General features: G+C 53.3%; 7 protein-coding genes across 7 annotated transcripts; 5 read left to right on the forward strand and 2 right to left on the reverse strand.

The window, feature by feature from the left end:
- Nucleotides 1-712: 712 nt before the first annotated feature.
- Nucleotides 713-3078, reverse strand: BBA_06876 (AGC kinase; the record flags this gene model as incomplete). Its single annotated transcript, XM_008601973.1, has 2 exons — nt 713-2035; nt 2104-3078. The coding sequence occupies 2 exons, from the start codon at nt 3076-3078 to the stop codon at nt 713-715; spliced, it is 2298 nt and encodes a 765-aa protein (XP_008600195.1).
- A 5478-nt stretch (nt 3079-8556) lies between these two features.
- BBA_06877 (phospholipase PldA, putative) lies at nt 8557-11416 on the forward strand (the record flags this gene model as incomplete). Its single annotated transcript, XM_008601974.1, has 4 exons — nt 8557-8681; nt 8740-8767; nt 8840-11039; nt 11202-11416. 4 exons carry the CDS (start codon nt 8557-8559, stop codon nt 11414-11416), a joined length of 2568 nt encoding a protein of 855 aa, XP_008600196.1.
- An 822-nt stretch (nt 11417-12238) lies between these two features.
- BBA_06878 (DNA repair protein (Rad57), putative) lies at nt 12239-13282 on the forward strand (the record flags this gene model as incomplete). Its single annotated transcript, XM_008601975.1, has 1 exon — nt 12239-13282. The coding sequence occupies one exon, from the start codon at nt 12239-12241 to the stop codon at nt 13280-13282; it is 1044 nt and encodes a 347-aa protein (XP_008600197.1).
- A 1970-nt stretch (nt 13283-15252) lies between these two features.
- BBA_06879 (BRO1-like domain-containing protein) lies at nt 15253-18331 on the forward strand (the record flags this gene model as incomplete). Its single annotated transcript, XM_008601976.1, has 3 exons — nt 15253-15530; nt 15592-17173; nt 17225-18331. The coding sequence occupies 3 exons, from the start codon at nt 15253-15255 to the stop codon at nt 18329-18331; spliced, it is 2967 nt and encodes a 988-aa protein (XP_008600198.1).
- Nucleotides 18332-19154: 823 nt separating this feature from the next.
- On the forward strand, nt 19155-20897 carry BBA_06880 (FMN-dependent dehydrogenase; the record flags this gene model as incomplete). The annotated part of the gene is made up of 5 exons (XM_008601977.1): nt 19155-19220; nt 19297-19330; nt 19391-19428; nt 19488-19766; nt 19830-20897. The coding sequence occupies 5 exons, from the start codon at nt 19155-19157 to the stop codon at nt 20895-20897; spliced, it is 1485 nt and encodes a 494-aa protein (XP_008600199.1).
- Nucleotides 20898-21247: 350 nt separating this feature from the next.
- BBA_06881 (ATPase protein) lies at nt 21248-24261 on the reverse strand (the record flags this gene model as incomplete). The annotated part of the gene is made up of 2 exons (XM_008601978.1): nt 21248-21713; nt 21800-24261. 2 exons carry the CDS (start codon nt 24259-24261, stop codon nt 21248-21250), a joined length of 2928 nt encoding a protein of 975 aa, XP_008600200.1.
- Nucleotides 24262-25331: 1070 nt separating this feature from the next.
- Nucleotides 25332-27329, forward strand: BBA_06882 (S4 domain-containing protein; the record flags this gene model as incomplete). The annotated part of the gene is made up of 4 exons (XM_008601979.1): nt 25332-25370; nt 25486-25995; nt 26051-26988; nt 27287-27329. 4 exons carry the CDS (start codon nt 25332-25334, stop codon nt 27327-27329), a joined length of 1530 nt encoding a protein of 509 aa, XP_008600201.1.
- Between the last annotated feature and the right edge of the window lie 420 nt (nt 27330-27749).

The following is a 27749-nucleotide window of genomic DNA, read 5'->3' on the forward strand; positions in this document are numbered from 1 at the left end:
AACGGCTAAAAGAGAGCGCTTGCGGGCAGATTCGCGATGGGCTGACTTTAAAAAAGGCGAACGCTCATAGCCGTCTAATTAGGCTAGCCAAATCTGGACCTTTTCTCAGCAAGGCTGAAGCTTTTCCTTGGTGCTATGTGGGGGCACGGAAGCTATCAAGAAGCGACTGTTCCTGGAAAGACACCTTCTTTTGTGCCTATTTTATAGTAGTTATTGATTTTCTAAATGATAGAAATCCTTTTTATATTGCAAATTGATTCATTGTTGCAAAGAAGACAGCATCAAGAGCCAATCGACGAGTGGCGGTTCCTTTCTTGGTTACTTGTCAGTGTGTCACTAATCGAGGTCCCAGCGGCTTCAATTACAGCGAATTACGTCACTATAAACCCCACTGTAGCGGTTCTTCAGTAGGGCTCGATCTTTGGAAAAGTCCACTGTGGCGCACTGGCACGTGTAATTTCACTGCGCATACGACGGTCTTATTCACAACGGCTATCAGAACATCATGGGCTGACTGGGCCCTTGGAGAGCTGGAACTGCAGCTCGCGAGCGCCGCTGTTGCTGGGTGGTTAGCAGAGAACAAGTTGGTGAGCAGGCCACCTCAGGCGTCACCGGCGAAGATGGCCCGGTGCATCGACGAGCCCCGGCCTGGCAGAGGCGACAGCTTCCAAGGGCTGCGAATAGGTGGGCTGGCTGACTTGGCCCCGGAAAGCTAGGACCGCGGCTTGCGAGTGGTGCTGTTGCGGTTCGCAGAGAGCACATCGTGAGCAGGCCGCTCGGAGCTCTGCGGTACCGGTGAGCCCGGTCTGGCAGAGGCGACGGCGGGACCGCGATGGGTTGACTCTGCCTCGGAAAGCTGAGATCGCGGCTCGCGAGCGGGAGTGGTGCGGTTCGCAGAGCGCACGTCGTGAGCACGCCGCATGGGGCTTTGCGGCACCGGTGAGACGGCCGGGTGCACTGGCGAACCTGGCCTGGCAGAGTTGACGGCGGCGCGGCGATGGGCTGGCTCGGCTTTGGAGAGCTGGAGCTGCGGCTCACGAATGGCGCTGCCGGCACCGCTCGCGCCAGCGGGAAGGGATGGCTGGTCGCTCGGCGCCGTTTGATCGGAGCCATCAGGTACAGGCTTCTCAGATACGGCGCCCACATCGCCTACAGGTACAGGTCGCAGTTCGGCGAGCCTTTTGCCTAGCATTTTCCCTGCAAAGGGCCGCTTCGGGCCGGGAGATTCTTGCCCCGCCTCCGCATCGTCCTCGAGACGTCGCTTCGATCCGTGGCCGGGGAGAGGACGTATCGTGCTGAGCCCCGATGACTGAACAGGGTCGCCCTCTTTGTTGTTTCTCGGTGTCTTCGAGCAGGTAGGAATCTCCGTAGGTAAACTAGTCGCTCGCCGGGGACAAGTCATGATCCGTGATGGTTCGTTGACGGGCGGCAGGGACATGGCCAGCTCGTAGCAATCAGCGGCCGTTGGGCGCTGCTTAGGATCCACAACAAGAAGATTCTGCAACAAGAACCTCTGCAAGCCTTGCAGATCCGCCTCGCAAGTGCTTTGCGTCTGCTCCCGAACCGCGTCGCAGTATGCCTGGTTGATGGCTCGGTTCCGAGGCCACTGCGGTTTGCCAAACAGCACCTCGCTGAGCATGGCCCCCAGTGACCATAGATCGCAGACAATTGAGTAGCAACCGCCCCAATTACTTCTGCTTTTGATTACTTCGGGGGCCATGTATATTTCTGTGCCGCAGTACGATTGGGGGACAGAGATGTTTGTGGCTTTTGATTCGCCAAAATCTGCGAGTCGAATCCTGAAAGGCGTCAGACTCTCAACGAGAATGTTTGAGAGCTTCATGTCTCTGTGAGCAAAATGTTTTGCATGCGCGTGTTTGAGGCCGGCCAGACATTGCTTTAACAACTCCATGACGTGGCCGAGCGTGAGTTCCAGACCCTTCCAAATCTTCTCAAGACTACCGAGTTCATAATACGGCAAGCATATGGTCCATTGAGGAACTTTGACATAGTGTAGGAGCGGTACAATGTTTTCCTAGCCAAGAAATGAGCGCCAAAGAATTAGCCGTCATTGTCAGTATGTAAAAGACGTCTGCAGCTTACATGCTCTCCGAGCCTTTGCATGATGCTTATTTCGTTTTCCCATTTCTCCGCGTCGTAGTTCCCGATTGGCGTCTTTTCCACATAATCCTTGCCCGTGCTCATGTTTATCCAGCGTGTTGCCTGGCCGAATGACCCCATGCCTATGTTGCAATCTAGATACAGCGGACGGGTGCTGGGGGTGTGCATTTCTGTTGCAGTAGCTGTCTGCCCTCGGCTCTTCAATAACATGCCATGAATATCTGCATTACTCAATGTGTTGGCAGAAGTATAAAGATCTCTCCATTTAGGAACAGAGAGATCTTCACCACCCGATAAAGCAGAAGTATAAGGAATATCTTCATCAGTCATTTGGCTGCGAAACTGGTCAATCAACGATGCAGAGCCATCATCGGCGAAGATAGCATGGTTGATCAAGGCCTTCAATTTCAAGATAAACCCCATTTGGATCTCGATGGCCTCTTCGTGGAATTGATCGATGCCACCAATGATCCACGTAAAGTGGCAGCGTCTGTCGGGAATCTTGTCCGAATAGGAGACCACTGTGCCGTTTGCAGACCTCAAATCTTTGACTACCAAGTGCTTTTTGTCGTCAAAGGTGATACAAAGATGTTTGCTGCTAAGCCCCAAGTCACCAAGCAATTGGAAGTCGCATCCCGGGTCAGCGCCAACAAGGAAACCTTGAGGATGCCTGCGGACGGTATCGAAGCGAAACTCGATATAAGGCTGGCCGTCAAACGCATCTTCATTGCTGACAGCAGGCGTCTCATCTTTTCGTGTTTGAGCGCGTTCACGACGATCATTATCAACACCATCGTTTATCGGTTGCCTACTGCGGCGTGGGCGGCAATAATGTGCGCATTTTTGCATGCTATTATCGGTGGTTGTTTCGCCGTACGGAATTGCATAATAGAGGCGCAAGATGACATTCTTGTCCATGTTACGTCTTTGTGCGACGAGACGGTCAGTTGTGTCCATTGTTAGACTTGAAACGTAGTACAAATGAGCACAGTTGCGTTGGTACAAATTTTGGCATCTGCGGATGCACCATGCCACTATATGGGAGGACAGGAGCCAGCTTACAAAGTGGCCAAGGCGTGGGCTTCGGAGCGGGAGTCATCCTGCATCAACAAAGGCTTGATCAGGAGGACTAGAAATGATTTCAGGCTAATAATAGCAACAAACTTGCCAACACACCAACAGTGCGTGGACGGCTCACAGGCTGCAATTGATCAATAATAAACGCTGGCGCTGTGACGGCGTGCGGGGTTGGATTGGGCATATCAGACAGTGGCGGTGGCATGCGTTCATTGTCATCTTGGCAGATGTGCTGATATAAGAGGATATAAAAAGGTTAAAAGAAGAGGGCTGCTAAATCAACGTCAAAGTCCGAATTTTCCATAGCCTGCTGTACTTCATTTGGGAGGATACATGTAAGGTAGTAACTCTTTTAGGCTAACGTCACCAGTAGAGTTGATTAACGGTAATGCTGTGAGGTCGGCGTGGAAGCCGGTGTGATTGAGGTGATGACACTACCTAGCGGCTGGTCGATTGAAACAGAGTTGTACTTGTCATATAGAAATCATATAGAAATCATATAGAAATCATATAGAAATCATATAGAAATCGTATAGGAATAATATAGGAGTTGCACTAATTTGTGTCGTGTACGCCCTGAAGGCTCGAGCTTCTAACGGCGGGGGTCGGTGGCGCAACTCTAGAGCCTGCATCTGTGGCGGTATCATCTGCTGCATCGTCTACTCTTTGCCTGCCTCTTTGGCTGGCTGATGCCCGCCGCGGATGAAAAAAAATTTCGCGACAAGGTTATTAATGTGCTGATAAAGGAGGCAAGTTGTGCAGAAACATCATGACTGCGGCAGCCCGGTTGTTGAGGGCAGCACTGCCTCCTGATCCGTTAGGCCCTCCCGTTAGGCCCTCCCGTTAGGCCCCGTGGGCCCTCCCGTTAGGCCCCGGGCCTCAAGGCCCGTAATTGATCTGCATAGGTACCTAGGTAGGTACCTAGCAAGGGGGGGGACAAAAAAGCTGGCCCATCCTCATATTGCACTACACCAGCACCTAGAGAAGGAAAGTAAAGTCAAAATTCTAGAAAATAGATAAAATATTTATCTAAAGAAGAAAGTATTATTTAACTACTATTATAATATCTTAGTTATTTTATACTAAAATAATTTTTCTAGAATTGATAGAAAATAAATAAAAAGGTAGTCTTACTTTAAGGGTTCTCATTGTGGGCCATTTACTTTGTCCCCCCGCTGCCAAGGTAGGTGCCTAGTACAAGGCAGTAATCCGTACCTAGGTAGGTGCTAGGTTACCTAAGGTACTCTTGTCTCGGCCCCACTACGACTTTATATAAATGTGAATCAGGCCCTATAGGTACTTTTACGTTCTTATTAACCTGCTTTTGTACTCCGTACTCCGTACTTGGCTTTTACTGCAGCATCACAATACATTGCAGTCCCGTCCAGTCAATTTCCCTATAAATACGGCACCCTGCAGTCGACACAAGCCACATCACATAGAGCGCCTAAGTGCAGTCATAGCCCTCCCCCCTTCCTGATCATCTCTGTCTTGAAATGCTCATTCGACGCAGGAGGAGTGAGGATGCTTTATTCTGATCAGCCACCAAGTCGCGAACGTTAGGCATTGTGCATCCGGTCCTTTCGCAGCCCGGCTGACAGGGCATGCCTCGCGCATTGAGGACAAGTCGCATTCGCACCGGCCCACGAGAGAAGCATTTTTGAGGCAACCGAGTTTTACCACGTCACCTCCTCAACCATCGCCACATTCGTTAGGACCGGTAACATCAACAACGTAACGATGGCTTCCGCGGTTGAGATCTCGTGCAGAGACTTTCTTACACTCAACGACGACCAACTGGCCGATCTAGTGCAGAAATTCCAGCGAGCCGAAGGTTACGTAGCCATCCCAGTCAAAGACTTGGACAACGTCAGCGACAAAGATATGCAGAGGATTCGCACGCGACTACTGTAAGAAAAAGTTGCCCACATTATCACTTTCACGCCCAACTAACTGATGCCCTCACAGAAACGCACAAGAGCTCATGATAGCTAGAGCCGTGCCGTTGGATCTCGACAGGGTCAATGAGCTTTTAATGATGGATAAAGCGGGTGCAGCTGCAAGGTTTTCATCATTCACTCGTGATTCCGCCTCGACAGACGACGGATCTGTTGCCGAAACCGAAGCCGAGGACGTCATCGGCGATGCTCTGGCCAACGAAAGAAGGTCTTATGACGAGTTGGTTGCAGACGGGGGCAGACCCCTTTACCCTATTGAAATGCTGGAATCGGTGGCCAAAGATCCCGAGCAGCATCGCCATCTACTGCAGCCTTATTGGCGGCACCCCGGTATCAATTACAAGACCGACTATCATCTGGACTGGGAGGTATTCCAGCGGCAGTTGAGGCAGCACAAAGCATTCAGAAACTGGCAATTAGATAATCGGGGAATCATCGAGGAGCCCGACTTCGATGCATACGTGGAACAGCATAAGGCTTATTTACGCAAACACTGCCGAGGTCGAGGTCTCGCGGAAATCGAGGTAAATCCCGAGTCGTTGAAAGGTCCAAACACCGAATGGGAGGAGATGCAGAGTAAAAGAGCGCGCGAAAGAAGGCAATTTCGGGAGCAAGGGTGTAGCAGCTTCGACGAGTATCACGCAGCCCTACAAAGACGTCTTGCAGCTCATGGGCTCAGTGAGAAGACGACTCTGCTCGCGGACCCCAGAAATCAGGATGCGCTGACAGAATGGCACGAGTATCTTGGCTTCGAATGCTGGTGGCAGGATCAGTATACTCGTGAATACAAGGACCGCTTGAAGCGTTATGACCAAAACTGGAATTTTATTCAACGTCAAAAATGCGTGACAAGCGACCATACTCTCGAGTACATCCAAAATTGTATGGGTAGCCATCTTGGCGCACAGAGACGAGAAGCGCGGCGGGAAATAGAAAAGGCAAAATCAAAAGTCGAAAAGGCGCGTCAGCACATTGGCTTGGATCCTGTTGATGGCAGTCATAAAGATGTCACCCCACAAGCGCTTGGTGATGCGCTGCAGCAGCTAGCCGAAGCAGAGAAGAAATCCAAGGAGCTTGATCGTCTCTACACCGCCATCGCGCACATCTCTGTGCTTGACGATAAGTGTAGTTGTGCCAAGGACCATGTCGACTCACAACCCGTCCTGATTCAATGGGTGATTGATCAAATACCGCTGATCAAGGCGGAAATGAAGGTCAAGACGCACGGCAGCGCGATGTCAGGCAGAGCAAAGAAGCGCACACGCGAAGATGGTGAAGACGCTCCGGCACTGCAAAGGCGCAAAGTGCGCAGGTTGACCACACCAGAAGAGACGGCCGAATCAGAGGCGACGGCAACACACGTACCAGAGGAGATGGTCGAACCCAAGCAAACGGCAACACTTGTACCAAGCTCATCTCGCGATAATAGACGCTCGCGAAAGTTGGCCAGACCACAAGAGACGGCCGAATTAGAGGCCGCGGCCACAGGGATACCAGAGGAGACTGTCGAATCCGAGCAGACGACTACAGTTGTACCAAGCTCATCTCGCGATGATATACGCTCGCGAAAATTGGTCAAACCGCAAAAGTTGGCCGAATCAGAGGCGATGGCCACAGTGATACCAGAGGAGACGGTCGAACCCGAGCAGACTGCTTCACTTGTACCAGATGAAGAAGCAACACTTGTACCAGAGAAGACAGCAACACTTGTACCTCGGAAGATGGCCCAATCAGAACCGCCAACGCTTGTACCAGAGGAGACAACACTTGCACCAAAGGGGACAGCAACATTTGTACCTCAGAGGAGGGCCATATCAGAGGAGGCAACACTTGTACCAACGGGGACAGCAACATTTGTACCTCGGAAGAGGGCCATATCAGAAGAGGCAACACTTGTACCTCAGAAGAGGGCCATATCAGAAGAGGCAACATTTGTACCAGCAGAGACAACAACACTTGTACCAAAGGGGACAGCAACACTTATGTCAAAAGGGACAGCAACACTTGTACCAGAAAGCGTTTCTCGTCGTGGTCTACGTCCACGCGACAAGTCGGACACCGACCAAATGTCTTCAGTGGCTCAGCCTCGCAAAAGCGCTCGTCTGTCTGCCAAGCACAACAAGACGGTGGCGCCTACTGTCCCTGAACGAGCCGCCCAGCCTCGCAGAAGCGCTCGTCTGGCTGCCAAGGAGAACAAGACGGTGGCGCCGACTGTCCCTGAAAGGAAAACTAGCGTGAAGAAGCCAGCCCGGTCAGCGACGACTAGGAAAGAGAAGAGACCCAGCACCAAAGTTGACACTGACACCGGCAAGAGAGCAAAGCGCGGGGGAAACAATTGTTCTACGCCTGTGCCGGGTAAGTAATGATCTGTACACCAAGTGGTGATGCGCATGCACCGTATTATGCCATTGTATTTTATAAATGACCGATGAAGAAGATGAACGAGTGAGATGTTTAGGCAAGTGAATTCCAGCATTTGCTCCTTGAGGCCCCTCCCCATACTTTTTAGTCATTACCTTACTCATTGTGCTGTCTTTATCGACATGGCCGTCTCTTACAACGCTTCGAAAAGGTTAATATAATTTGTCCAGAGTGAGAGGCATTGTCGGACCTCCGTAATGAAGGAAGGGTTGATCAGGATTAATGATGTGAGCTCTCAATCAACTACTACCTACTTTACGTATGGCAGTCAATATATCATTAAGAAACACACTCTATCGAAGTAGAATTGCAACGTTATACTGCGAATTGAGCAACTGTGGGATTGATCTCATTGTAAGCCGCGTGTTCACCAGACAGTTGCGGGGCATACAAGAGGGGTGGTGACGTCAGTAGTACCTAGTGAGGCTTCTCGTAGTACTTGGTTGCTTGGCTTGAGCTGACAACTGGGCATGGCTTGCTGCCGTTATAATCCTATCTGCTATAATAGACTAGGCCCTGTAACGTCTTGCATTATCATTGGTTCATGAAATAGTACAGCAGCTGAAAATGATGCCATTGTTGGTGCGTCCCGGTGCTGATCGTGGTGAGTTGCATCTCACCCCGGCTCCGCCCTGAATTTTCAGTGACGTTTAGCGTGTGCGGTCTGCGCTGGACCCCGCTACCTACCTAACTAAGCTTAAAGCCAATTGTACTCCCTCCTGCATCCCCCGAACCTGCCTCAGCTCGTATGTTTTCGAGGAAAAAATAAAGTTTTGGGCCCTTTTCATTTGTCAAATTCTCCCTGTTACACCTCGATAACTGCATTCGGAGACCAGAGCATTGCTATTCCCTATCCTACATCTCCCTTGAGACCTTCTCTCGCTCTATAGCTTACCCCGCCATTTTCATCTGCGTCGCCGACGTCACCTCGGAGCGCGCGCGCAATCATCCTGCTGTGCCAAATTTATTCACCGTCGCTATGACGGGGTCCGGCGAAAAGTCCGAATCCGGCGGCAATGTCTTTTCGAGTTTTGTGGGCGATATGAGGGAGAAGCTTCACGATTCGAAGCTCCACGACGTCAAAGTGGCCCTCCACCACAAGAGGTACGCGTCCCACTCGCTGTTGCGACCGGTTGCACACGCCCTAGCTGACTTGCTTCAGAGCTCAGATTGGTAAAATTGGCAATATAGTAAGAAAATTCGCAGGAAATCGGCTTTCCTAGGCTGAGAAAAAAACAAAGAAGTGCTGACTAGGAACGTAGTTCAATGCGAATCATCGCCACGACGAAGCCCACGAGCAAGAATGCGATGATAAACGAACTGCCACCTGCGAGTCTCACCGCTTCCAGTCCTACTTTCCTGAGCGAGATGGTAACCTTATTAAATGGTATGTGGACGGGCGTGACTACTTTTGGGCCGTCTCGGTCGCCTTGGAACAAGCTACAGAGTCCATCTACATCGCCGATTGGTGGCTGTCGCCAGAGCTATTCCTGCGCAGGCCCCCGCACTACATGCAGGAATACCGTCTGGACCAGATACTGAAGCGCAAGGCCGAGGCTGGTGTCAAAATATTCGTCATGGTCTACAAGGAAGTCGAGGCCGCCTTGACTTGCAACTCCATCCACACCAAGCACGCCCTTCAAGCTTTGTGTCCCGAGGGTAGCCCCGGCCACGGCAACATTCGCATCCTGCGCCACCCCGATCACAATCCGTTTGAAAATGTCGCCGATACAACCATGTACTGGGCTCATCACGAGAAGTTCATCGTCATCGACTATGCAATTGCATTTATTGGCGGTCTCGATCTCTGCTTTGGTCGCTGGGACGCAAACCATCATCCGCTCGCTGATGTCCATCCCGAAGGTGTGACTGAAGAAATTTGGCCCGGACAAGACTTCAATAACAATCGCGTCATGGACTTCCAAAAGGTTCAGGACTGGCAGCAAAATGAGCTAAGCAAGGCAGAGTACGGCCGCATGCCGTGGCACGACGTCGCCATGAGCGTCATTGGCCCATGCGTGTACGACATTGCTGAGCATTTTGTTCTGCGGTGGAACTTTACCAAGCGTGACAAGTACAAGCGCGATGAGCGTTACGACTGGATTATTTTGGAGGGTCGTGAAGGCGAAAACGAAGACATTGTCGGCGTGCAGCGACCGAAGCATCCCTGCGGCGACTACGTCAAGCATCCTCTCACGCCTCTTGCAACCAAGAACCTCGAAAACAGAGGCACTGTTCACGCCCAGCTTGTCCGCTCCAGCGCCGATTGGTCAAGCGGTATCTTGACTGATCACTCTATCCAGAATGCCTACAGCGAAATCATCCGCAACGCTCAGCATTATGTCTACTTGGAGAATCAATTCTTCATTACTGCCACTGGCGAGCATCAGAGCCCAATTCACAACACGATCGGCCGAGCCATGGTCGACGCTGTACTCAGAGCCGCCAAAGAGCAGCGCAAGTTCCGCATCATCATCTTGATTCCGGCTATTCCTGGTTTTGCCGGTGATCTTCGCGACAATGCTGCATCCGGCACTCGAGCAATTATGGACTATCAATACAAGTCCATCTGTCGCGGGGAGCACTCAATCTTTGAGCAGATCAAGGCGCAGGGTGTTGATCCCAAACAGTACATCTTCTTCTTCAATCTGAGATCATACGATCGCCTCAATAGGAGCGAGGCACTCGTAGAGGCAGAAAAGAAGTCTGGTGTCAAATATCAGGACGTGCAGCGAGCGGAAGCCGAGGAAATCATGAAGGAGGGCATTCATGGTACCAATGACCCCAACCACGGTGAGAGAGATGAGCACATGGGCACCCTTGAGCAACAGAAATCCAAGGAAAAGGCGGACGCTTATGAAGAAGCCATGGAGGCAAAACGCAAATTCGAGGCAGCCATGCCAGAAGAAAAAGACACAAAGCTGCCCTCGCTAGCGCACCATGCGATGGCTGGTCAGGGCTCCCTTGCCGAGGAACCTTGGGACGAGGTTGACGACCAGGAGTTGGAAATTCAAAACTGGATCCAGGAAGAATTGTACATTCACTCGAAACTCCTCATTGCCGACGACAGGGTTGTCATTTGCGGCTCCAGCAACCTAAACGATCGCAGCCAGCTCGGATATCATGACAGCGAGCTGAGTATCGTCATGGAGGATACGCGCCGGATTCCGAGTACCATGAACGGCGAGACCTTTGAGGCCGGCTACCACGCCGCTACCCTCCGCCGCTACCTGTGGCGCGAGCACCTGGGCCTGCTCCCCCCTCAAAACTTTGACGCGGGCAATGACATCAACGCCCAGCCGCCGAGCGTGCAGCCAGACAATGATATTTACGACAGGGACGAGAGCTACAAGTTTGTCGAGGATCCGCTGGGCGACGAGCTCTGGGATATGTGGACGAGCCGCGCGGATCGAAATACGGAAATCTTTCGTCATTTGTTTCATTGCGATCCGGATGATCACAGTAAGTTTACCTATATATCTGGCCCCACCTCGACGCCCTTTTCCGGAACAGCAACCATTTCGGGCTGCAACATTGATTTGGAAAGAACGCAGAGAAGTTTTTCCTTTTTCTGTTTTTCTTCTCTCTCTTCAGGAATCGCCTAAAGCTAACCGTCCGGTTCAGTCAAAACATTTGAAGACTATGATAGATATCTGCCGCCGCGCGGCGTCAAGGCCGGCCACATCTTTGACCAGTTCATGCCCGCGGCCGACGCGCGGACCAAGCTGGATGAGATCAAGGGCCACCTGGTGTGGATGCCCATGGATTTCCTCAAGGATGCGGAGATGGCCGAGAGGGGGTTGCAAGTCAATACCTGGACCGAGAGTGTGTACACGTAGGGTCAGGTAGAGACATTTAGCAGAGCGATGATGCAGGTCAGTTTGGTGGGAGGATCCGGGGTCTGCCCCAGTAACAATGATTCGACAGAACGCAGCATGGACGTCTTCCTTTTCTTTTATAGTTCCAACGCCCAACGAGATGAAGAAACTTTTTGTTCGTTTCGGCGTTGAAAACTACGCGAGAACATGAAACCAATCACATAGTGATGGCGTGAGTGAGTGAGTGTGTGTGTGTGGAGTGAGTTAGTTTCCAGAATGTGATATAGGAATGTTGTACAACCCTTGCAGCGGGCAAGATGCCCTCTTTCGGGGCGTATACGGATAAGCAAGACCACCCGTTCGTTTGGTATAGTCGCGGGCGCTACAGCCCGCCCGCCCGCTAACGCCCGGGTGTGAAAGAAGCAGGCGGGCAGGCGGGCAGGCAAGCAAACAGTACAGCAAAAGAAAAGGCAATTCTCGTCGTCGTCACAAACTTTGTCTTTTCTTTTTCTTTTTCTTCGTACCCAGCCGGCGCTCTAATATTGAATGCCGGCCATGGTTTGTCTTGGGGGGCCGCCCTAGACCCGTCTTAGACCATGTTTAAGTGGTGAGTGGTGGGTGGTGGTATTGGCGGTGGTATTGGTGGTGGTGGCTTGCCTTGCCTATATAACTCTGCGTCGGGGGCAACAATCAAGGAGGCTCGGGCAGAGGCGTAAATACGGGTTGTGCGTAATTTAATTGACATTTCGACTTGTTTGTCCTCGAAATACGTGTGCTGAAGAAGGTATTCAAGAAAAAAAATTCCTTTCTTGTTAATACTGGACAAAGACTGCACTCTCATTCATGCCTGGCTCATCGCCGCTCGCGCCGCTGCGCCGCATCGGCGACGACGTCTACCTCTACGAGCCGTCGGGCCCGGCCGATCCGAGCTACCGCGGACCTTCACTCATCGTCATGACGACGTGGCTCGGGGGCGCCTCGGCCAGGAATATCGGACACTACGTCGCCGGGCACCGGACGCTGTTTCGCGAGGCGGCCGTGCTGCTCGTCACGGCGCGGCTGTCCGAGATTACCGTGACGCCGTTTGCGCGGATGCACGCGCGACTGCAGCCCGCGCGGGACGTTATTGCACGACATGTCCTGTGCGGCGGCGGCCGGCTGCGCGACGACGACAGCCAAGGGGACGGCAACGCTGCTGCGGCCGACTCGTCGCCGTTTATATTGTGGCACATCTTCTCGAATGGCGGTCTGAACATGGCGATTCAGCTCGCCCGCATCACACGGGAGGCCCTGGCCACCACCGGGCTGACCGACTCCGCGGAACTCGACAGGGCCACGGGCGGCGTCATCATGGACTGCTGCCCGGGCGACAGCTCGCTGAGTCGGACGCTCCGCGCGGCCGCCTACTCGCTGCCCAACACGTGGGCAGCGCAGACCGTCGGCCGACTGCTTCTGCTCCCGACGATTGCGGTGCTGTTGGGCGTGCAGAACGCGGGCCTCCTCGGCCGGGGCCGCTCACTCGCCGCTCTGTACCGCGGCGCGCACGACCCGGCCGTCTTTGGGTCTAGCGTGCGCCGTCTCTATCTGTACTCGGTCTCGGACGATCTGGTGCCGTGGCGGTTCGTCAACCAGCACATGGCTGAGGCGCAGCAAAAGGGCATCGTTGTGGACGGCGAGGCGATCCCTGGCGGACGACACTGCGCACTGCTGCGAGGTGATGCGGGCAGGTACTGGCGGGCCGTGGAAAGATTCTGGGGCGCAACGCAAGAGCAGGCGGGGGTACCGCCGACAAGTGATACCAGTGATGCTGGTGTAAGTGGTAGCAGGGATTATGAGGAGATGGAGGTCATGCTCCCAGTTACTGGAATGCTGCGGAGCCGTCTCTAGAGCTGAAAAGGACGATATACTATTTGTCTTATCTGATACACGAATTTGCGGTGTCGAAGTTGTTGTAGAACCGCATTGTCTCGCTGATCAGTCTCAGAGTGCAGCAGTGCCGCGAGACAAGGGCTGTAAAGCAACGAGCAAAATTTGGTCGCGCAGTGCTCGGCCTGCTATCGTATGCCCGTATCCATACGATTTGGATCATTTCCTAACCGCCTATAAAGTGTTCCAGAACATATTGGCGGACCTGGTGGAAGAGCCTACAAGTGCCGTGGCTTCGGCATTTGGGGGTGGCTTCCTCGCCAGGCACCAATAAAGTGCGGGGTTACCGCTACTACGTTGTTGATGAGACATCGTTGCAAATCACACCTGAGGCCCGAATCCGAAATAAATAGAAGCTAAAGCTGCCTGAGCGACGAGCTCTCTTGGTTGGACAGTTTCTTCGTAGTCAAGAGTAGTAGTGGAGAGAAGCAAGACGCTAAGCAGCTGGCGCTTGAAGTGACACACCACAAGGCCGATGAGGCGTCTTATTCGCTGGAGAGTACGGGAACGGAAATGAAGGTCGTTGGAAGTTGGCACACGTAAGCTGCCCGCGTGAATGTTCGTGAGAAGATTGACGCCACTGAAAGGAGGTGCTGAGGAGTAGAGAGCAGACTGGTAAGAGAGTGGAGGGGTAGGGCAAACCAGCGCATGAAGATCTGTTGTGACACCTGCTGCCGATGACTAGATGGTTGACAACATGTGGAGTTGACTGCAGATGATTTGGTGTTTGTCAAATGTATGCAAAGAAGCTGTAGGCGTTTTATTCGTTCACATCAGACTGCTGCCCCACAGAGGGCGATATCAGGGCCAGTCTTTCGTCACACCGAGCAGCACTGGCACCGAGCAGCATTCACACCGAGCAGCATTCGCACCCAAGTGCAATGGAAGCTACCCCGAGAAATGATTGCCCAACAACCAAGAGTTGCCCAAGAAGCACTAGTGTGGGCGGTTAGAGTAGTAGAGCGAGAGAGGCGAGAGGGTGTGGGCAGAGATGGCGGGCGCGTAGCGGCGAGGAGGCTGTCAAGTGTTTCTTGTGTGCAGAGACGACAAGAGAGATTCTCATTTGCTCAATGAAGAGGATGCATTCTCCTGGCTGGCGGCAATGCAGCTTGTCGCGACGAGGAGGGTTGTAAGCGCTGAAGATGATGAAAGAAAAAGGAGGAAAAGTTAGGAAAGAAAGCAACGGTGACTGGTGATTTGGCCAGCCAAGTTACAGTGGGCCTCGGGCACGTCGGTACCCAGCTTATAGGTAAGGTACCTAATTTACCTGTTGAGGATAGGTAGCGCCGCCTGAAGCTGCGTCATTTGCCCGGTAAAGGTACCTGGTCCGGCCTGGAAGCGCGGGGCCCGTCTGGAGACTGGCGGCGTGGCGTCCAGCAAGTTGCAACTAACTGCATCCACCCCGCTTCTGCCGTGCCCAGTGGTAGTTCCTTGAGAGCTACATTTACCTTTTATTTGAGATCTTGTCGTGCAACATTGCACTTTCTCTTTGCCGTCCGGTTCGTCTTCGTCTCTGTCGCGCACTCGTCTTGTTTCCGCACAGCGTCGGTTGTCCTGGAGTTGCTCAAGACCGCCCATCGAGCTGCCCTCTCCGAAATATCCCAACCGCTCTACCTCACCAGCCGCAGCTCCTGCACCACCCACCACCACCATCAAGCACGAGCCACACACTTCGAGATCAGGCCGCATCATATGCGACCTCCTGTGCGCTACTTATCGCTCACCGCACTGCAGGAACCAAGCATTCTAATCAATCAGGCTTGCCCCAGATTCCATCTCGCTGACGAGGCTCCAAGTCCCAGGGCGGCTTCGTCTCCATCGGTGCCACATCACCCGACAGCAGGCATTCACCCTGTTGCCTGCGGCTCCTGGGCAACTATTCCCGACAATCCTCGCCCACGCTTCCTACCAACGGGCATCACTTCCTCAAAATGTCACAGTCGCCCATGATATCTGTGCCTGTCAAGGCCACCAACGAAATCGACTGGGTTACGCCGCTTAAGAGCTACATCCGCAACACCTACGGTGACGACCCCGAGCGCTATGCCGAGGAGTGCGAGACCCTCAACCGCCTGCGCCAGGACATGCGTGGCGCCGGCAAGGAAAGCACTTCGGGTCGGGATATGCTCTATCGCTACTATGGTCAGCTCGAACTGCTCGATCTGCGCTTTCCCATTGATGAGCAGCACATCAAAATATCCTTTACCTGGTACCTTTACCCAAACCCATGAAGAAATAGCACTGGGAGTTACCTTCTAACACAGTGTTAGGTTCGATGCCTTTACCCATAAACCCACGACGCAATACTCTCTCGCATTTGAAAAAGCCTCTGTCATCTTCAATATTTCTGCCATTCTCTCCGCCCACGCCGCCCTCCAGAACCGCGCCGACGATTCGACCCTCAAGGTAGCATACCACTCCTTCCAAGCTTCTGCCGGCATGTTTACATATATCAATGAAAACTTTCTTCACGCGCCTTCTTTCGACTTGAGCAGGGAGACGGTCAAGGCATTGATCAATGTCATGCTCGCCCAGGCGCAGGAAATCTTCATCGAGAAGCAGTCCAAGGACAACACCAAGATTGCTCTCCGCGCCAAGTTGGCCGCGCAAGCTGCATACCTCTACAGTCAAGCTCTGGAAGGCGTGCAAGAGAATGTCACAAAAGCCCTGTTCGAAAAGGTATGGCTGACAATGGTCACCATTAAGACGAGCTTTTTTACGTCCATGGCACAGTATTACCAGGGTCTGGCCGACGAACAAGCTGGCCAGCACGGAATTGCTGTGGCACGCTTCATGGCTGCTGAAGCTTTTGCTAAAGAGGCTGATAGACTTGCTAGGAATTTTCCCAGCAACGTGCCTTCAAGCTCGAACCTAAGCGCAGAGTGCGGCGCGCAGCTGCAAGACCTTTGCAAGCGCCATTACTCTTCCGTTCAGGACAAACATAAAGAGGCGCTTAAAGACAACGATTACATCTACCACCAAACTGTTCCAGCCGAGGCTAGTCTACCCGCAATTGCTAAGCTTCCCGCAGCCAAGCCAATTCCTGTCAGTGAGCTGTATGCTGGACAGGATATCCAGCGTATAACCGGACCCGACTTGTTTGCCAAGATTGTACCAATGGCCGTGACCGAGTCTGCTAGTTTATACGATGAGGAAAAGGCAAAGCTCGTGCGAGCCGAAACGGAAAAGGTCGATACTGCCAACGGCGAGATGGCGGCCAGCTTGGATTATCTGCGACTCCCTGGCGCTCTGCAGGTGCTCAAGGGCGGCTTTGATCGAGATATTCCGCCAGACGAGAATTTCCGACAGTGGTGTGAAGACATTGCCACTCACGACGATCCAGCTTCGATATTCGAATTCCTCAGTTCGGAAAAGCGAGCCATTATCAAGAAGCTGGAGGAGACGTCAACATGTTTGGACAGGGAAGAAGGTGTCTGCGAGAAGATGCGGTCCAAGTACAGTGCAGAGTGGTCTCAGCAGCCCAGTGCTCGCCTCACAACGACTTTGCGAAGCGATATCCGAGGATACCGAGAGGCGCTGGACGAAGCTTCCCGAAGCGATGGGCAGTTGTCCAGCAAGCTGCAGCAAAACCAAGCCGACTTCAACGAAATGCGTGATGCTGTCAACACTGGCAGAGTTGATCAAATGTTCCAAGATGCAATTTCAAAAGCGCGAGCTCGCAGCAGCCATGCCAGCAGCCCCGCCGGAATCGAGGCAAATTTGCTAGACACCGACTTTGGCGAGAGTGGGCCAAGTGTAATGGATCAAATAGCCATCATCGAGGACATTCTCAAGAGGCTCAACTTGATTAAGCGTGAGAGGAATCAAGTGCTCAAGGACTTGAAAGAAAAGGTCAGCAGTTAGGCGCAATGATAAGTAGGAAAGAACTAACGGCTCCGCTAGGTTCACGATGATGATATTTCCCAAGTATTGATTCTCAACAAAAAGTCAATCTCTAATTACGAGAATCAACTTTTCCAGCAAGAACTAGAAAAGTTTAGACCTCATCAAAACCGCCTGTTGCAGGCTAATCACAAGCAATCAGCCCTCATGAAGGAGCTGACTCTAACATTCAACGCCCTGTTGCAGGATAGGAGGGTGCGCTCGGAGCAAAGCAAATATGAGACGGTCCAAAGACAACGCTCGTCTGTTATCAACCGATACAAGCGCACCTACCAAGAGTTTCTCGACCTGTACGCTGGACTGCAAAGTGCCAAGAACTGGTATGGCGAGATGAGAGAGTCGGTGCAGAGCCTGGAAAAGAATGTTGAAACTTTTGTCAACAATCGTAGAGCAGAGGGTGCACAACTTCTGGACCAAATTGAGAGAGACAAGTCGTCAAGCCGCAGCAACCAGGCTGCACTGGAGCAAGAGCGTCTACGCGGCCTGATGGAGCGCATGTCGATGGAGGGCACGAAATCACCGCCGCAAAAGTCACGACCAGCTCCAACCCCTCTATTCCAGTCTGGACAGGCGCCACGTTACCAGCAAGCAGGCAATTACCAGGGGCAGCACCAAATGCCAAACTCACCGCCAGCCCACCAGCAAATGTACGGCGGCTACTCTAGCCCAGCTCCGCCAGCCAGCACCTTTTCACAGCCGACTTACAACCCCAGCCAGTACGGAATCACGCCGGGACCGACATCGCCACCCCCAAACCAGGCCTCGTTTGGCATGAACACGATGCGTCAAGGTCCTCAGTCACCGCCGGCAGCGCAGACTTCGTTCAGTCACACGCAGCAGCAGCCATACCAGGGATATCACCAGCGGTCGTACTCGTCGCAGTCGCAGCAGCACGTACCGCAACACGCGCAGCCAGGCTACGTGCCTCCGGGGTTCGTTCCGCCGCCGCCGCCGCCCGGGCCGCCGCCACTGGGGCCGCAGCAGACTGTACATTACGGAAACCAGGATTACGACCCTACCGGGGGGCGTCCTCCCAGTTCACAAGCTCGACACGGGCAGGGCCAACAACCACACGACCCATGGGCAGGGCTGAGCGCGTGGAAATAGGGAACATGAGAACTACTGGTAAGAAATAGCTGACGTGTGCACGCTGATATGTTGGATATCCTTTTTTTTTTTTGTCGTCTTTTCATTATTGCCCTTGATCATGTTTAGCTGTCTTTTTCATTAGTAGTTTGTGCATTGGGTGAATTCGCTGCATGGAATAGAAAAAGCCGAATCAAATCATGTTTTCACTGATGGTCAGTTTCATGGTGTCGATGATTTGCGTCATTGAATAATTTCTGATGGTGTCGAGGGACTCGGAGCCGATAATGAGCGGCAGTCTGGAGAAGGGAACGCAGCTGCCGTCGGAACGCTGATATTTAGTAGCAACATGATTGGCAAGGACACCAGGCAATAGCGGTAATAGCGGGACGCTCTATCCGATAGCGGGGTTGGCACATTGTTCCCCGTAGGCGGCGTTGGAATTGACACTGCGATAGGACAAATTGGGGGCCGTAGACGCCACTTGTACTGGTAATAATAAAAGTCATGATGAAAAGGAATAATCTACTCCAATCCTCATCCAGCAAATTAGCTTGCTTGTAGTAATGCTGCCGCCATCTTACCCCACACCAGCCCGCTGCCCCCAGCTTCTCGGCTTCCCCCCATCTTGGTTTCCCCAAGCCCGTCCGGCACACATGCGATTCCGGAACCGCCCTCGACTCTTTTTTTTTTCTCCGTCTACCCCATGATTTCTCCTCTTCTTCGTCCAACCTTGTCCCTCTCTAGCATCCTCTGATTTTCTTCAACCACGACAATTTTTTTGTATTGGCATCACGATAACTACACGCTCCAAGCATTGACGTGACACGAAGCTCCCTCCATCATGTCGCTAAAAGGTGGCGACGTCGCGCAGCACAATACCGCCGACTCGTGCTGGGTCATAGTTCACGTACGCTACCCAATCCGTTTTCTGCCATCTTTGAAGGTATTCGCATGTTACAGAATCTAACATCGATATCGAATAGGGCAAAGCCTACGATGTGACAGAGTTCCTGCCCGGTTCGCCCACCCACCGCCCTCAATGCCGAGGCTCAACCATCTAACACGGCCTTTGTACAGAACACCCGGGCGGCTCGAAAATCATTCTCAAATACGCTGTACGATCAAATCTGAATCATCTATTCTCCTGAAAACACGTTGCTAACTACATATCCAGGGCAAAGATGCGACGGAAGAATTCGAGCCCATCCATCCTCCCGACACTCTCGACAAGTACCTCGACCACTCCAAGCACCTGGGCCCCGTCGACATGAGCACCGTCGAAAAGGCGGCCGACAAGGCCGACGATCCCGAGGAGATTGATCGCAAGGAGCGCGAGGCCCTAAAACCTCTGCTATCGCAATGCTACAACCTTCTCGATTTTGAAGCTGTCGCCCGCCGCGTCATGAAGAAGACGGCCTGGGGCTACTACTCGAGCGCCGCCGATGATGAGATTGTGAGTCAATATGCCCCCCCATCGTGCTCTTTCAGGCCGACGGTGCTAATTTGTGATCCTCAGACGCTCCGAGAAAACCACAGCGCGTTTCACCGCATCTGGTTCCGCCCCCAGATCCTCGTCGATGTCGAGCACATTGACTTTTCCACCACCATGCTTGGCGACAAGACGTCGGTGCCCTTTTATGTCACCGCCACCGCTCTCGGCAAGCTCGGTCACCCCGAGGGCGAAGTGGTGTTGACGCGCGCCGCCAGGACGCACGACGTGATCCAGATGATTCCCACGCTCGCGTCTTGCTCGTTTGACGAGATTGTCGACGCCCGCGCCGGCGACCAGGTGCAGTGGCTGCAACTCTACGTCAACAAGGACCGGGAGATTACGCGCAAGATTGTGCAGCACGCCGAACGCCGCGGCTGCAAGGGCCTCTTCATCACCGTCGACGCGCCGATGCTCGGGCGCCGCGAAAAGGACATGCGCAGCAAGTTTGAGGAGCAGGGATCCAGCGTGCAGTCGGGCACCAAGACGGACACGAGCCAGGGCGCCGCCCGCGCCATCTCCTCCTTCATCGACCCGTCGCTCAGCTGGAAGGATATTCCGTGGTTCCAGGGCATCACCAAGATGCCCATCATCCTCAAGGGCGTGCAGCGCGTCGAGGACGTGCTCCGCGCCGCGCAGCTCGGCGTCGCCGGTGTCGTCCTCTCCAACCACGGCGGCCGCCAGCTCGATTTTGCCCCCTCGGGTGTCGAGGTGCTCGCAGAGGCCATGCCCGCGCTGCGCCGGCACGGGCTCGCCGACAAGCTCGAGGTGTTTGTCGACGGCGGCGTGCGCCGCGCCAGCGACATTATCAAGTGCCTGTGCCTCGGCGCGACGGGCGTCGGCATCGGCCGCCCCTTCCTGTACGCCATGAGCGGCTACGGCCAGGACGGCGTCGAGCGCGCCATGGACCTGCTCAAGGACGAGCTCGAGATGAATATGCGCCTGATTGGCGCGGCGTCCATCAAGGACCTCAACCCGAGCATGGTCGACACGCGCAGCCTATTTGTGCACACGGCGACCCCGGCGGATAACCTCTCGCATACCGTGTACGACCCGCTGGTTTCGCCGCCGCAGCGGCCCAAGTCGAAGTTGTAGCGGTTTTGTGGAAAAAAAAGTGGTGATGACGAGGATGCATTTTTCGGCACTGATGATGAATCTTTTTTTTTTTTTCTTCTTTCCTTTTTTTTCATACACGCACAACGTGGTTGCAGGCGTCATTTTAGAAACGTTGTACATTTATGACATGTAGATGCAGGTCCCGCTTTCTGTATAGAGCTTGTTTGAAAAAGAATACCATGTTCATATTAAAATCACATCTAATGCGTAGCTGAAGCCAAAGATGCGTCAATCCCCAAAACGCCCTATTTCGCAGAAGCATGCTCGAAAAGTAGTCAAACAAAAACCTACCCCGAATCCTTCATGTGTGCAACATGCCCCAAAACCCTTCACAGCGGCTTCAGAAACTCGGCCAGCGAGAGTGGCTTGCGCACCGCATTGTTCAGGCCTTCGTGGTACGTCACCCACACTTTACGCCTCTTCTGCGCCGTCTGCGCTTGCGTTTCGAGCTCCGTCAGCGGGCGCACCTCGATGACTCGCCCGAAAAAGTCCTTTTTGACCAGGTGCTGCTTCTCGCCGCCGCCGTCATTCTCCTTGTCGTCGTGCGGATGCAGGCGCGCCGCCATCATTTCCTCTGCTGCCTTGGCGGCGGCCGCCGCCGCCACCGACGCCGCGGTGGTGGATGACGGCGTCCCGGCGCCTGCTTGGAAGCGCGTCTGTCGGGCGTGGCTCTCGCGCAGGGCCACGGTGCGGCGCAGCTCCTGGTCGAGGACCTGGCGGACGGCGTAGCGTGTGGGCGCCTGCGCCGAGAGGAGCGTGGCGCCCGTCTCAAAGTTGGAAAGTGCGTCAATGTCTCTGTGGGAATCAAGTAGTCTTGTTAGCATCCCTGTTTTTCTGAAGATCTGCGAGTAGGAAAAAAAAGGCAGGCGGAAGATACGTACGGCTCCATTCGGTATACCCATTGCGGCGCGCGGCTCGACATCATGTCGCCCTCAATCTTGCCCTTGATCAGCTCGATGCCCACCTCGGCCAGCACCTCCGAGGCGCGCTTCACCATGAGCCGTTCGCTCTCCTTGCGCACGCTCGCCGTCGCGCCCTCACTGCCAACCACGAGCACGGGCTTGACGTCGGGTGAGATCATGCGCGCGAGATATGGCAAAAAATCGCTGGCCATGTCCTCGGCGCTGCGGAATGATCGCATCAGCGACGCCGGCAGCTGGCTCTGCATGGCCTGCAGGGCGGCGCGGTTGTGCTTTTCGGCTTCTCTGGCCTGGTAGTCGGCACGCGGGCCAGAAAACGGCATCGGCGGGCCGACATCCTCTTCGGTTGCGTCGGCGCCGCCCCAGCGGACGCCACCGGTGGTGTTGTTGTAGTGGCGCTTGGGGGAGGCAAAGAGATGGTGGCATGCGAGGACCGGTTGGGAGAGGTAGGCCGCCAGCTCCCACTCTTGGTTGGCAAAGAGCCGCGACTGGCATGTATCGTGAAAGAATAGCCAGTCGTAGGCCTGACAGGGCTTGCTGAGGTACAAATCATCATTGTACTCACGGTTGGGGTATTCGGCCATGATTTCCGTCATGATGTAGCTGATCTCGCCGCTCGTCTCAACCATCTGCTTAAGACTGTCCATGGCGTGCTTCTTGACCTGCTCATTGAATCCCAATTCTGTCTTGGGCTGCTCGTGCTGTGTGTTTTTGGACATTGACAGATCCATGGCCTGCTTGGGAAATCCGCCACCCTCCTGGAACAGGCGAGTTACAATATCCTTGACGTTTCCACGTCCGATTCCTCTAGCTCCAGCTGCGCCGCTGGACAGTTCACCCAGGATGTGTGTTTCAATCCAATGCCTCGTTAATCGCTGGTGGGATGACCCCAATAAAGTAGATCGGAACCTCGCCGCCGCCCACTCGCCCACAACCATGACGCCGCGAAGGTCACCTTCAACGGTGCTCTCGGCGCCACGCTTTGCGTCAATGCCACTTGTAATGCCCCATGCTGCTTCACACAGTTTTCTCGATGCGTCCTTATCGCAGGGAATACCCTCCTTCTCAAACACAGCCTTGAGTCTGCCCACAACGGCGTCAATCGACGGGCGTCCAACATGGATGATTTCGGCTAGATTCGATTGCCGAAGCGGTCGAAGCGAAGGGTGGTACACATCGTTGCAGATGAGAACCAACGGTCGCATCAAGCGAAAGTCGTCGCCTTTCTTCTTCTTCCGTGAGTTGTCGTATGAGGCAGCTCTAGGTACGCTATTCTTTTGATCCAAGAGTACCAGGTCAATCAGGGCCTTGATAAAACCACCCTCGCCAGAACCTCCGGAGCCCGACACGACGCCGTCCACTTCATCCACGACGACACAGACCGGCTTGGCCACCTTTGTGTTGCCGTCGGCGTCCTTGCGATTTGCAACATTTTTGACGGTTTCGGTGCCCAAACTTGTGCGAATGCGGTTTTTGACCACGTCTCGACTGCGATCATCACTCGCGTTGACTTCAAGAACCTCGTAGCCAGCCTGCCTTGCGCACACGTGAGCGAGTGTAGTCTTGCCCAGTCCAGGAGGCCCCGTGAGTAGCAGAATCTTCCTGTGTGGCTTCTCCTCTTCTGCTTGTATCTTGGAGCCTGGCCTCTTTACCACGCCAGCCTTTGATCTGGATGCACCAGGGAACACGATTGGATCCCAACGCTTGAGCCAGCGTAGGACAATACGATTGGTGCTGTCGTCGCCGCAGAGATCCATGAAGCTTCTTGCCCGGTATTTTTCGGTCCACAAAAGCGTCTTTTTGTTCTTCTTGCCATGTCGCGCAGCTTCGGGCTGTTCGGTCGACTGTCGCGGCACATCGGGCGTAGGCTGCGTCTTGGCCGGGCGCTCGGCAAGCTCCTTCTTGGCATTGTTCACGAGTTCGTGAATATCAATTCCGTAATAGCTGCGTTTCGCTCGGCCATCTTTGGTTCTTGATCGCGCAGCTACAATCTGATCGTACGAGATGGCGGCACTGACTTGGCGCTGCTTGGTGGAATAAGCCTTGCCATCGCAGGTCTTGATGTCGTACTTTATGGGCCTCAGTCTTGCAAAAAGCGATCCCGAAAATACGGGCAAAGCAATATCCTGTGTCTGTCTATTGTCTGGTGCGTCATCTGTAGGAGCCTCTGTCTCGGAGGAGTCGATCGTTTGTATTGCTGTCGTGTTCGCTTTGGTTTGCGAGGTGAATTGAGGTTCATCGTTGTCAAAGGATTGCTCCAGCATTGGTCGTTTTGCAGGCGATCCCGTTGTGGCCTTCGCTGCCTCTTCGGCAGAGTCCTCTTCATCGTCCACAAAGGGGCCCTGAATTCGGCTGTTCGGCTTGCGCACTGGCTCTGGCTCTATATCATGAGGCCTGTCGCGCTTCAACGACGGTTGCGCCATGCTTTTGGTAGCAGGTACGGGGGTCGTCGAAAGCACGGCAATGTGGCTCATTTGAGGGGGATCTGGGTGTCTGCAATGCACCTTGTCATCAAGTCACCTGAAATATGAAGTTGCGCTGGTCAATGTACTTGGCGTGCTAATAGAACGTTGGGGTTCGGGCGGCCTGGACCGCGTCGGTTCGACGCGTCTTACAACTGACCCGCGTTTAGTGGCGCCCCACCTCGCACGTAGAAGGACCTGGAGCACAAGCACACGCAACTGAGTTTAGAATCTGAAAGACGATATAAGCTGAGAATCGAAACAATCATCAGCGACCGAGATTTTATCCGATTGGTAGTCGATGTTATATACTCTTTTCTTCAGATACACAAGTACAAGCAAGAACCTCGGTCGGTAAACAAAGTCACTTCTAACCAGAGTCAGGAAAGAGATGTATATAGTACTACGTGAAAAAGCGAACCAACTGCTTGACTTTGTAATGCAGTTTGAAATGCAGCGCTTCGTACTTGTCGAGGCAATGTAGTCTCAAATAGTGAACTTATCTGTTAGTGAAAATTTTCCATGGCTACTTAAGGATTCCATTTCGCTCAATCCCCGAAAGGGAAAAATTCGAAAAAGTAGAACGATCTTTATCTTTGACCATCTGAAATTCTTGAAATTCTAATATTGAAGAACCAGTAGCTATCTGTTCGAAGACGCGGATTTAGTTAATAAGATAGTCAATTCCACAAGTGGAGGCATCGCCCGCCGGCTTCCCGCTGTCACTTCATTTCGGTGGCTTCTCCAGCCCTTGACAGCCTTTTACAGTCGCTTCACAGAAGAGAACATTTTTTCCTTAAAATGAACCATCTTACTCTTATAAAAAAAAATCCCGCACTGCTCACATTCATCATCATCATCACTCGCATTGCAATTTTCTCGGTATGCCGGCAGGCCCAGGATTGTCATATAGGTCGGAAAAACTACGGCCGAACTGAGCTACTATCAAAAAATTAGCCACTTGGGCTCCTGAGCATACGACACAGTTTCAACCAGCCCAAACGAGACAGCGCGCTGTACACGACGAGAAAATGCGCAAACCAGCCCGGTTCTTCAGCCTGGCGAAGCCTGTGAGTGCCACTTCACCATTTACGGTCTCTTGTTCGATGCCATATGCGCCAATTGACAGGATGCGACCTGCCTGGACACAGCTGACGGTTTTGCGCCCGATAGAAACTGCGACAGTCATGGAACAAGTATAACATGTACAACATCTACCGCAATGCCGCCAGAGAACCGGTGATTAGGGGCACGCCTACATTTTTCCAGCAGAAATGGGCCGCGAAATCGAGAGCTCGTGCGTACCACGGCGAGCACATTCCCGAAAAGAAATGGGTGCGCCTCTTCTCGCCGCGCCTCATGTCGGCAGTCGACATGCCTCCTGAATATCTGGCCGCGCATGATGGATCTGAGCAGGCGGCCGGCCGCGGTTCGGGCCTGAGCACCTCTGATGTCAACGCGGAAAGATACTCGCGGGTGCCGGCACCGGAATCTGCTATCGACAACTCGACGCCCTCATCACCCAACGAACTTATTGGTAGACAATATCACGAAATGACTCCATACATGCAAATGACGTTTGCTCCTCTCGAGAGAAGGCTAGATACGGCCATCTTCCGCGCCATGTTTGCAACGAGTGTGCGACAGGCACGCCAGTTTGTGCTGCACGGCGCAGTCAAGGTCAATGGCAAAAAGGTAAGCTGACTGGACATTGACAGTACGGGAATGGACGCTCTAACGATTGAACCAGTTGCTGCATCCTTCGTATCAATTGAATCCCGGCGACATGTTCCAAGTCGATATCGAAAAGGTCATGTATGCCACGGGCGTACAAAAGTCCAGCAAGATTCAGTGGCCTGGGCTGGATTCTAAGCTCGCAACAAGACGTAAAATATCGGAGCGCAACCAGATTGCCCAGGCCGAAAAGTATGCGTCTGTTTCTGAGAGCCAAGAGGGCCAAGCCGAGGGAGAAGAGTCGGCTGAAGCTACTGCTGAAGCTACTACCGAAGCTGCTGCCGATGGAGAATCAGCTGCGGTGCCGGAGTTGTCCGAGGAAGCTCGACAGAAATGGCAACGAATGGAGTTGAAGACCTTTTTGCAACGTTGCAAGGACATTTTAAAGTCAGAGGCTAGCAACCTCGCTGCAAAGGAAAAGCTGAGCCTGCGTCTGCTCCGATCGGATGCGAAGCGACTATTGTCGCGCCCTCAGGACAGCGACCTAGATGTTTCTGAGCTGATGCAGGAGCTTCAGCTTGTGATTAAGAACCACGAAGGTCTCGCAAAGCTGGATACTCAGTCACAACCAGAAAAGGTGGAGGAACAAAAGTTTAGTCGCGAAAAGCAATATCGCCAGACTCTGGACGGCCTGTCGGAGGAGCAAAAGGAGAGAGCCAAGGAAATCGTGGGCGACGCGCGGATGACCAACGAGGAAATGCGCAAACTCAAGGAACTATTACTGGCGGACGAGGAGAATCCCATAGACGAGACAAAGCCGTACGCGACGCCGTGGGCACCTCGGCCGTTTATGGCGGCATTTGCATTCATCCCGAGATACCTCGAGGTCAACCACGACATTTGTGCGGCCGTTTATCTCCGCCACCCAGTAGCGAGAAAGGGACGTGCCGAGGTGCCTACGCCGTTTAGCTACGTGACGAACCAGCTGGCTCACAACTGGTATCTGCAGCGTGGGTAAGCGGACATGCAGCGAGCGGCGACTCTGGAGTCGTCGGACGGGGATTCGAGACAGCGGGCGCAGTCGGGTGTGGATGTGGCAGGCAAGGGGATGGCATGCATGTAGACTAGATCGGCCGATCAAAGGCAGCGGCCTTGTATGAGATTGGCTATTGTACTATACACATACAGCACTGTAATTTTGCCAAGAAAATGTGTTTGATTCTGATCGTGATCCCGAAGGCCGAAGCGGCTGTCGGACAAGACTGTCCATGCTGACAAAGCAGTGGTTGATACTCATAATTACTGGTTAAAGACTTGGCACATATCCGCTCGCTCTCGCGTCGGCTGTTGTCTAGAACGACCAGTCTGCGTTATATATTATGCATTATGAATTGAGCGTTATATTATAGAATAGGGGTAAGGCTGTTTATCGTAATTTTCTTCAGCCTAGTCGTTATTATAATGCGCGACCACTCCAGAATCCTTGGAGAATAGCCTAAATAAATTCAGCGCTCAGATTTTATTTGCCGAGACTGGCACTGGCGAGCTATCTTTGGCACAACGTAAGGATTCTGTATATTCTGTATACCTACGTATGAGTGGGCACCTTGTGGTGATGGCAAGGCAGGCTCCGGAGCAAACCGCGAAGATGGATCTATTCCAAATTCTACCAATTTTTTTAACCTTTTGTTAGTTGCTCAACTTTGAGCCCTCGAGCCCCTCCAGGAGCGCGCCCTTTCCAGCTCATGCCACTTGCTCCACTCAAACTGTCGTCT

The sequence above is a fragment of the Beauveria bassiana genome, assembly GCF_000280675.1.
Source record: "Beauveria bassiana ARSEF 2860 unplaced genomic scaffold BBA_S00021, whole genome shotgun sequence".
Lineage (NCBI taxonomy): Eukaryota > Fungi > Ascomycota > Sordariomycetes > Hypocreales > Cordycipitaceae > Beauveria > Beauveria bassiana.